Here is an 11,239-nt window from a genome sequence, read left to right on the forward strand (position 1 = left end):
CATGAAAATAAATGTTCACTTCTGAACCAGAACACTTTGAAAATGAAAGGGAGTGCTGGTAAAGCTTATGCAGACACAACAGATATAATCCAACAGTTCTGGCCACTCTGGGTTTAAGGAACTTGGTGTTTAAGAGGTAGCTTTTCCTAGGTTCTGGAATCTTCTCTATATTTTATATGTATTTTCCTGCCTTCTTTGTTTCACTGCCAGTTTTTCTTGACTATCTGCCTTGTCCTCCCCTTGGGAAACAGTATCATCTAACTACCATTTATTCTTTCCTGATGCATGTTTGTGTACTGCCCATGAGTTGTTCATCTGATCACTGCCTCCCCCTTGACCACCTCTGTCCAAGAGTTTCTAGACAAACCCTCAAGCTTGGCCAATTCAGGCCAGTTACCCTGTCCTCATTTCAGGCCCTTTAATGAGGCCAGAGAATCAGAAAATGGTGAAGACAGACTCTGTTAGAAGCTAAGGAGCAACCTCATTGCGGGTCCCTGGCACATTTATGAAAATATCACATCATTTAATTACACTGGGGATAGGGATATGTTTAGATATCTTCACATCTGTTATTACTTATAACATCACAACAGCTCAATAACTGGCAGAAGCCACTGGGTCTATGTGTCTGTGAAAAAGCCTAATTATTTATAGAGGGGGGAAAAACTGTATTTAGTTTTGGGAAAAATACAATTAGCATGACTTTAGTCACAAAAGACTTGTAAATGACAACTGTGTAAATAATAAGAAAACCAGAGACTAAAGAGACAGATCAATTTATTGGCTGTGGAAGAATTTCACTAGTACTAATTGCATCCCTAAATGGAAAATGTTACTGCAACAATTTGTTTCACTTTACAGTTCAGAGCTCCACAATCTGGCATCTGCATCTATAACCACGTGGCGGTAGATTGTATTGTATTTTCTAAAGCTTCTTGACCAATGTTAATTCTACCTTAAGTGGCAGGGGTCTTCCTCCTTGTGAAACTCTCACATGGGATTCACAATGTACCCTGACCTAGGCTGGAATTCTGACTTCCTTAGCCCCTCCCACATTTACTCATAACATAGCCAGTGACAGCAAAGGCAGCCTGGAAATATTAATTCTCTAATATCTCTGCGATACTATCTTTATTACACCTGAAAAAGAAATTAAACCAGTCAGCAGCAACGACGGAGGCTGAGATAACAGTTTTATGAAAAACCCAGACATACCCTTGACAAAGGACAGTTTTCTTAGAACAGAATGGCTTACACAAGACAACTGCCAGATGGGAGGGGGTGGGTGCAGGTACTGTGTATTATTTTTTTTAAAAAAATTCCACCTGGGATTTGAGGCTCTTCCCTTGAGAAATATTAACTTTTCTCTTTTTAAAAGCGTATGTCTCAGAAACTCCAGAAGGGCAGTGACCCCACTGAAAAGCTAAGGGTTGATGAGCACCCCCATTCTCCAAGACATGCAGAAATATAGTGAGATGCGGATGGATCATTTTCTGCTCATACTAGCACATTAACGGCATCTAGAAAACATCATTTGTTTAACTTGCGTAAAACTCGTGGCTCTCCAAGCACATCTGCCACCAAGACTCTAGTGCGACTCAAATCATTTGTCAACTGCTTCATGGCCACAGCGTTTGGCTGGCCTTTGCCATTCATCTAGATTATGGATGTGGTCTATCTCAGATCCAGAGACATGCTTCATTTTTCTCCCCTTACTCCCACTGTCGTCTACTCAGGCTGCCAATTAGGTTGGCACCAGATATGCCGAGAAATTAGATTTTAATGTTGATGACGAATTTCCTCCTACTCTTAATATCACAGCCCCCCCCCCCCTTTTTTTAAAGCATGCCTCTGGTTTACTGGATGCTCTGAGTTATAAATCAGATTTATTGCTGGAGATAGATGGGCCCCTTTCCTTGTTATGCAGATGAGTTTCTGTCCCTGGAATGTTCCCTGAGAGTGGTTGTTGAGATTGGTGAAGGGCAGGGCGGCCTGCATGGGCATCATTCTGGGAACTTGTTAAAATTGCAGATTTCCAGATATCACTCCCTGGGATTCTGATTCAGGGTGTGTGTGCGGTGAGGCCTGAGAAATCTCTGCTTTTGTGAATCGTCCTGGGTAGCAGTGACGCAGAGTTAGGCGCAGGAACAGCGTCTTTATAGCAGGGATCTACACGGAGTTACAGTCTCCCCAACCACAAACAGGGTTTCATTTATCCCACATGTACTGAGGGAACCTGAGGGCTCCATCTCTTCTAGTCCCTCTATGTAGAGGTCCTGCTCCCCAAGTTGCAGATTATTTGCCCAACAAATAAATCCTGAGAAATGCAAATGACCTTGGAAGTGCTGTTGTTTGTAATTTAGTATGAATCACTCCAGTCGGGTTTTATGTTCTCAAATAAGATGCTAGCCCATTCTTTAAGGTCTGTTCTCATGAAAAATCTCATCTATTCTACCAGGGAAGAATCAACAAGGTTTTAAGTTTCTTCTCTCCTTCCCCTAAACCACCCCCTGCCTCCATCAAATAAATTACCACCTGTTGCCACTTGGGTTGAAAACGTCTTGTAAATGTGTAAATAATTTATTTAAAAAGAGAAAGGGTTATGGATTGTTGCCCAAACCTATTTTTTTAAATCCCGTCATCTGCCCCTTCTTCCCTTTTCCATGTTTATCATATTTTATTATCTCAAAGCTTCATTAACAAAAGGTTTCTCACTAGCATGCATGGATGATAAACAAAGTTAATAATACATCAGGCATATTTGTCTTCCCTGAATTTCATCCCTTTCTCTTTCCCCGACTCATAATTTTACCTTCAGGAAATATACCCAATGGAAATATTTGAGAGCACGTATCTAGGTGTTCCAGACCATGTCCAACTATGCCTCACTCGACACATAAACCAAATGGTATCACCTTGCTGTGCTTCTGCTCAACACAGCGTTCCCTCTGAGTGTGCTTCCTTGTCCTTCCTTTGGTGAGCTCCTATTCAACACGAAGGTTCATCTAGATCAGTGGTGGCGAACCTTCTGAGCTCGGCGTGTCAGCATTTTGAAAAACCCTAACGTGACTCTGGTGCCGTGTCACATATGGAAATTTTTTGATATTTGCAACCATAGTAAAACAAATACTTACATTTTTGATATTTATTTTATATATTTAAATGCCATTTAACAAAGAAAAATCAACCAAAAAAATGAGTTCGCGTGTCACCTCTGACATGCGTGTCATAGGTTCGCCATCACTGGTCTCTACTGAACCTTCTATATGGAATATTTTTCATCCTCTTGACTTAGAATGAGTAAAGCTTCATGCGATTAGTATTTGTGCCTCATGTCTAGCCAGTGTGGAGTGAGTGAGGGTTCTAATTCATTTCATATCCCTGGATGAACCATCGTTTTAAAGGAACAATTACAAAGTGAGGCACAGAATCATGGATAAACAAGAGAATAAATCTAAACTGGAACTTATCCTTGAGTAAATTCCAAGCTATTAGAGGCCATGAGAAGATTATTGGTATATTAGGGATATTTTTGTAATGGGTCACGTTTCTTTTTCCATAAGGACCTACAGAGATGAAATGTTCTGCAGCAGTTTCAGAGCCGTCCTGTGAGTCTTGCTGGAAAAACAAATAAACAAACAACCAAACAAACAAAGAAACCCTCTCTCTAAGATGACATCATAGCTCTTAAAAAGAATATAAATAAGTAAAAAATCACACAAATAATTGAATAAATAGAAGGCAGGGTAAAAGCATGGAGGAGAGAGAACTCAAGGGAGATGTCACAAATGACCAAATGACGTGAGGAAGGGCCAGCTGGTCTGATAAAGTGAGGATAGTGCACCCTAAGGTGTGACTTGAGCTCTTTCATGAAGTGAGGGTGTTCTCTGATATTGGAAACATTCCCCTCAGGAGCCAGGGCAGGAAAGTAATGGCCCTTAAATTACACCAGCTTTAGTCTCTTTCAGGAGCAGCCCCTCAAGCCTGCCCTACTCCTGTTCTCCGGGATCTCTTCTTCCAGAATACAGAACTCTCATTGTCCTTCAACCTTCCCCTTCCCACAATGTGCATATCAATGATTATAATATGTAATGAATTACATATTCTGGCACAAGAAAAACAAGAGATGGGTTTTTCCTGGATGCTTATTAGATAAATGAATGCTAGGCTATTCATTTATCAATTACTTGGTAAGACACAGCATCTCATAGAACAGGTTCAAAATTAAACAAACTGAATCTGCAGGTAAGTGGGGGAACGAGATTTTGAATATATCTCTTCAACTTAGAAACTGATGATACATCTAATTATTTATAAAGCAATATTTATTGAGCACCTGATATGTTGCAAGTTCTCTGTTGGGTACCACGGTGGAGACAATATTAAGATATGCTAACCTGTGTCTTTAAGAAGTTAAATAAGAGTGATGATGATGATGGCAACAATAAAGATTTTAAAGATTTTAATAAAGATTTTCATTTATCCCTTGTCCGTGAGCTCAGCCAAGGGATAGATGAAATCCAGGGAAAGGTCTCTAGAAAAGATTCATGCACATGTTGGCATTGAGTTGAGCCTTAAAATAAAAATAGACTTAGGAGGTATAGACAGATGGAGAAGGGAGAGAAATAGTCCAGTTGGGAGTAGAATGAGGAAAGGTACACTTCAGTCAAAACACCAGCATGTCCAGTCCAACTTGATAGTTGTCTACTCCCTTTTCCAACTCCCTGGGTTGTTTTGTAACACCCTAGCCTTTTTCTGCTAAACATTGATGCCAGCTACCATCAGGTTTTAAAAGCCAAAGAGAGCCACCCTGGCCATGGCCCTCCCTCAAACTTCCTGATAACACCTTCTCATTCTCTCCCTGTTCTCACACATTTTCACATCTCTCCTTTCTGCAAAGAGAATTTCAGAAACATGTCTGTCAGGAGGGGTACGGACTCAAGAGTCATTGCACAGAAATGGAGAGGCAGAGGGAAGGCTGAGAATAAACAAGGACTGCTAAAACCAAGTTTAGCGCAGCTTAGATATCAAAGTTAATGAATTCCCCGACAGACCATGAGAGCGGGGGTGGGAAACGAACTCAATACAATCTCTAATGACACCCAGGTATCCGGAAATGCTTACCTTGTGTTCCCATAAAACTTAACAGGGAGCTGAATTTGAGACACAAAATAAGGATAGTAAATTCCTGAAAGGAGACAGTTCTTTTTCCTTGGAGACAAACCACATTATGCATTGCCTCTTTCACCAGCAACATATTCTGGCTCAAACATTTTTAAAAGAAGGCTGCTGAACATCTGCTGAGCAATTAATGGAATGCAGCCGTGTGCTGTAATGGTCCCTGGGAAGGTATTAGCAATCCTGCTTATGAGACATGAAATGTTGCAAACAGTGGCCCTTTTTCCTTTTTTGAAAAAAAAAATTGTATTTTCTTCTGCCTGCTGCAGGAGGAACAGAAGAAGAGAATGGTAGCTGAGGTGAAAGATCTGCATCAAATACTCTTCCTCATTGTTTTTTCTTTCCCCAGGTTTCTTCATACCAATAAATAAGAATGTGTTCATTTTAACTTAATAAAAGAAATTGTGGCAAGTGTCTCAATGCACTGACTCCTCCACCCCACATGCCAAGCTTTCTATGTGCAAAGGAACTTTCTCCACTGTCTCAGTAGATATACTCTACCATCCTGTTCAAATTTTTAAAAAATCATACAGTTGCAGCTAACTTAGTAACAATCTCCAACAGACAACTTGGCCCACATATATTTTACTTCCCTCTCACAATTACTGAAATACTAATCTTAACACAAAACATTGTCTTTATAGAAGTCTGGCTGAGTGAGCTGGTACCTGTGGGTACCACCAGTTCTAACACTATTATGACAAGCATGGCTGAACTCAACATAATGGAAGTTTCCAAGACCAAGTTACTGAGTCAGCCCTTCACATTCTTTCCTTTACTCTTCAAACTAGAGCTAGTTATTCCAATACAAGTCTACATCTATTCCAGCCCCTGAGCCAGTCATAACAGGAAGCTCAATAAGCCAGTTGATTGGGTTGGGAATTACAACGCCAAAAGGCCCTACTATAAAACCTAACAGGGAAGAGCCTCGAACAGCCACAATGGTTGGAAATCACATATTTTTCTCACTCTATCCAAATTGGCCCCGTTTAAGATTGGGCTTCTACCTTGAACTGTATTGTTATTGCCTTATTCTTTGGCAACCTCACATCATACATATCTAAACTGCAGGGCGCTCTCATTCAAATCTGAGCTTACCTGAGCTCCCAGAGATATCCCTCCCTTTGGCCGGTCCTTCTTCCCAGAGATCTGAGTCCTGCTCTCCAAATTCCCCGCTATGGAATAAACTATGAACATTAATTAGGGAAATTTTCCAGATCTTCCAAATTTTGCATTATTCCTTGCCACCTGGAGCTTAAACCAATCACAATAAACCTGTCATTGCGATGGGGAATGGGCTTTTTCTCCCACATGGATTCATGGATGACTTTGCTGTATCCCTTTCTCTGGCCAAGCCACTGGCCACACCAGTTTCAATTAAATTCCTACTTTTTTTATTCTTATTTTTCAGCTTGATCCCAGCTCTATGCCAGATGTCATTTTAGGAAAGCATCCTTAAGAAACATTTGAGATAAGATTTCAAATTCAGCAACATGATCTGACCATCTGACCATCTTTGGAATGTGATGTGACAATGACGTCAATAAAAACCAGGCACATAACATAACTGATAGACGAGAGGTTTGGGAGAAGAAACGAATGAAATGTTAGTGGCCTCTGGAATGATAGACTGGGAAAGTAGGGTAGGTCTCTATTCTGATCTGTGATGCTCCCCTTTCTAACAGAGGCCCCTGGTAAATAACAGGGGAGTGTTTCCTAAGAAATCAAGGCACCCAGCTGAAAGCAAAATATACTGCCTGAAGACAGTGCTTATTTAGAAGGTGAGCATGCTGTAAAGCAAATTTTGCCTCCCAAGTGATGAAGTAGATGAGGTTCAGTCTTCCCCCTAAACAGATTGGACCATCATTTAAATTAAATAAACAAATAATCTTTTGTTTTCCGGTTAATCCTAACCCAAGGGTATTTTTTCCATTGATTTTTATAGACAATAGAAAGGAGGGAGGGAAAGGAAGAGAAAGAGAGAAAAACATTGATGTGAGAGAGACACTTGATCAGCTGCCTCCTGCACACCCCCACTGGGGATCAAGCATGAAACTCCACCAAAGGCCAAAGGTCAACCTTCTTGGTAGGAAAAGGCCAATTTAGATCATCAAATGCCCTGAGATAAGTAGGCAGACCTTTAGCTAAGGGGTTGCTCTGGTAGGGGCTACTTAATAGTCCTGATTTCTTACACTTTATTTCTTCAAGGCATTTTCATCAGCAATATAATTCAAAACACGACGTTTGTTCATTTGCTTCCTGCCCAGCTTTCCCTTGTGATGGAAGCTTCATGAAGGCAGAGACTATTCCATTCAGAAAACACTGCTTGGCTCAGAGCAGGCAGGCACTCAATAAATGTCTGTTCAATGGATGCATTAGGATAGCAATCTGTAGAATAACAAATCAACTTGACTCAGTCCTCCTTCCTCTTATGAGTCATCTTCCTCAAGTGAATCTCAGAATCAGCCATACCTCTGCTCAAAGCCTTGCCAAAGCCCAGCAAAGGAAGTACACACTGGCAAGCCTGGTGGAGTTCCACACTCTACCTCCAGATCCCATGCTTAGGAAGATTGACTTAAAAATTGTTTTTATTGATTTCAGAGAGGAAGGGAGAGGGAGAGAGAGAGAGAGAGAAACATCAATGATGAGAGAGAGAGTCATGGATTGACTGCCTCCTGCACACAACCTGGGCCTGTGCCCTGACTAGAAATCAATCCATCCCTGACTGGGAATCAATCTGTGACCTCCTGGTTCATAGTTCAACGCTCAACCACTGAGCCACACCAGATAGGCAGGAATAGTGACTTTTAAATATTCATTCTTTTAAGGCAGAGGGATTATTTTTTAACAAAAAATTATGAAATCATAATAAAAGGAAAAGATACAATATGAAAAGAAAAGAGGCCAACCTTCTTGGCCTTCCTGTAGACCTAGGCACACCTCCAGAGTCTCCAGGAAACCAGAGACCAAAGTTGGAAACTCTTGCTCTTTGTCCCTAATTATTCCATGTTCCTTCCTTGGTGCTTTGGTGCTTATAATATCTCTGGCATTTCATCCTAACCATCCATCCACCTTCTCCAAGATCCTTTCCTGTGTCATTTTGACTGGGTATAATTTATTTCTGATTTACATTTCCTATACATCTTTGTTAATAATATAAGGAGTAAAAAGAAAAACACACACAATAGCTTACTATCTGCCAGACATTACTCTAAGTGCATTACTTAAATTAACGCAATCCTCACACAATCCCACTGACATAGGTGCTACTGCCATCTCTAAGGCCCAGAGAAATGAAGTCTCTTCTCAAGTTCTATATAGTGAGTCAGTGATGGGGCCAAGATGAAAACCACTGGTCTGGCTGCAAGATTGAAAACGCTAAGTGCTTAAGTATGCCCTTTTGCCTCCCTACCTGAGCATGTAAGCAGGTTACTCACTGAGATACCCCACCACTGCCCCCCCCCACTCCAGAGCACCACCACCAATGCTACAGCAAACTTTGCCCCATCACAACCAGATCATATGTATTTTGGGGACAAAGATAATTTCCTACTGTACCAGCAAAATAATTTGCAAAAATAAGTACTCAATAAATATTAATTTAATTTAGTATTGATACAACCAATGATAGCTATTTCTATTTACATGGGATTACCTGCATTATCATTAAGACTTCTATATAGCCTTAGGAAGAGGGTTTATGTCTCCTAACTTCTATAGGTGAAGAGACAGAAACTCAATGACATTAGTTAATTTGTAATATCATGACCAACTTGGGATTCAATTCCTGGCTACAGCCCTGTACAATTGCTACGTCCCAGGTATTTCCACTGACTACTGTATCTCAAAACTTTAAAAAAATATTTGTAACATGAATAATTTGAAAATAAGGTTTTGCAGAAAGACCGGGAAAAAAGTTATTTGTAGAATCAACTTTATTTTTAAGATTTCTGTTCAGATGAAACTTGCTATTATTTGAGGAGTATGTATTTAGGTGAATCATTATTGGTTTTCGCCAGGACTAAGAAAATGCACTTTATTCTGTTGCCTTTCTGATAAGGAGAGGTGCCATATAGTTTTGTTATGATAAAAGGATTGAGAATCCCCTTTACTAGAGCCACTAGGAAAGACAGGGGACATGCAAACTGACCTGCTGTTAAGTGTGCTGCGTGGACGAGGACTTGGATCCCGGGTTTCAGCTCAAAGTGCACCGAGTTCTGGTTGAGCTTGTGGATCAGTAGCTCCGATATCTGAAAGAAGCAGTGTCATAGTGGGTGCCACCAAAACTGTCATACTGACTATAAACAAATGTGCTGAGAAATATGTATTGCATTTACCAAGGCATTCCCAATAGTATGCTTGTGAATTACATAAAGAAGTTTTAATAGGATGCTTTATTCCAGAATATGAAGAAGTAATAATAATTATTTTTTAAAATATATTTTTATTGATTTCAGAGAGGAAGGGAGAGAGAGAGAGAGAGAGAGAGAGAGAAACATCAATGATGAGAGAGAATCATTGATCAGCTGCCTCTTGCATGCCCACACTGGGGATCTAGCCCACAACCTGGACATGTGCCTTGATGGGGAAGAGAACTGTGACCTCCTGGTTCATAGGTCAACACTAAACCACTGAGACACACCAGTCGGGTAGAAATAATTATTTTTAAGCATGACCTGACTTTACATACTAAATGCTACAAAATAGGTCAAATAATTAGTACATCAAATACTTTTTACAATGAAAAACTATCCTGTGATAGCTTAGAAAAGTCATGCCCAGTTTTTAAAATCTGTTATGCACAGAGCTTAAAAGAAGCAGACATGTACAAGTTATACATTGTGGTGAGATTCATATACAATATTTTATTAACTGCTAGATTCCACCTTATTCCTCCCTATGCTGCCCACCCCTTCCCCAACCCATGCCTTGTGGTTTTCACAGAAGAGCTACTTTATGAATATTTATTGAATGGCAAATGTAGTTCTTCAAAAATAATACACTATATAGTTGAAACAAAGTGCAACCACAACTTAAGTAATGAATTGGCTGACCCTTGTTTCAGGTGTAGGACATCAGCTGACTGGCTACTTGGGCTGACATGTGTACTAGACAGACGCAGGGAATCCTGGGCCTCAAAATATCTAACCCCAACATGGGGCAAAGAGCTTTATTTAGGTAGTAAGAGTATAAGGTAAGATTTTAAAGTCAAAGTAAAACTCTGTTCAGTTTAAAGTAGAAAACCCAGCTCAATTTGCTTGGCTTTGCTTATATATTTGAGCAAATTATGAAGAGTTATCAACACACTCCTATTATTATTATTAGAGGCCCAGTGCACCAGTGGGGTCCCTAGGCCTGGCCTGTGCCCTCTCACAATCCGGGACCCCTAGGGGGATGTTAGAGAGCTAGTTTCTGCCCTATACCAGCAGGCCAGGCCAAGGGACCCCAGTATGCATATAAGATCTTTGGCGAATCTCTTCCTGCCCTCCCCACTTCTCTCTCCCTCCTGAGATTCATCAGTCTGTTCCATGTTTCCATGCCTGTGCATTGAGCATCTGCCTCCTGGTGGTCAGTGCGCATCATAGCTACTAGCCAATTAACTGGTAGTAGGCTTTTATATATATATAATTTTTATTTAAATCTGAACCCAAGGATGTGCTTTCATTCCTGAGAGGGAGAGAAGAAGAGCTAGCAAGGAGAGAGAGAGAGAGAGATGGATGTGAGAGAGAAACATGGATCATCTGCCTCCTGCATGCACCCTGACTGGGGATTGAATCTGAAACCTGGGTATGTGCCCTGACCAGGAATGGTACCCACAACCCTTTGGTGCATGGGAGGACATTCCAACCAACTGAGCCACACTAGCCTGGGCTCATGTTATCATTTAGTAGGACTTTCATCCAATTCCAAATATATATATTCAGGTCATTCAACAAGTATGTCTTGAATGTTTACTTTGAATCACTCAGTATCCTAGGCACTGGGCAAATACTAGTGGAAAAGTCTGATGGGAGCCTAGGAGACTAATCTGTTAACCTACCGTATTTGCCGGCGTATACGA

At 40.7% G+C, this 11,239-nt stretch overlaps 1 protein-coding gene across 1 annotated transcript in view; it reads right to left on the minus strand.

Moving 5' to 3' along the window:
• Positions 1-11,239, minus strand: part of SORCS1 (sortilin related VPS10 domain containing receptor 1) — a gene marked incomplete at its 5' end in the record, with an annotated part of 483,392 nt that overhangs the window by 11,139 nt on the left and 461,014 nt on the right. Inside the window, 1 exon segment of the mRNA XM_006779616.2 lies at positions 9,329-9,428. Within this exon segment, the coding sequence (XP_006779679.1) occupies positions 9,329-9,428 (100 nt within the window).

The sequence above is a fragment of the Myotis davidii genome, unplaced genomic scaffold (assembly GCF_000327345.1).
Source record: "Myotis davidii unplaced genomic scaffold, ASM32734v1 scaffold107, whole genome shotgun sequence".
Taxonomy (NCBI): domain Eukaryota; kingdom Metazoa; phylum Chordata; class Mammalia; order Chiroptera; family Vespertilionidae; genus Myotis; species Myotis davidii.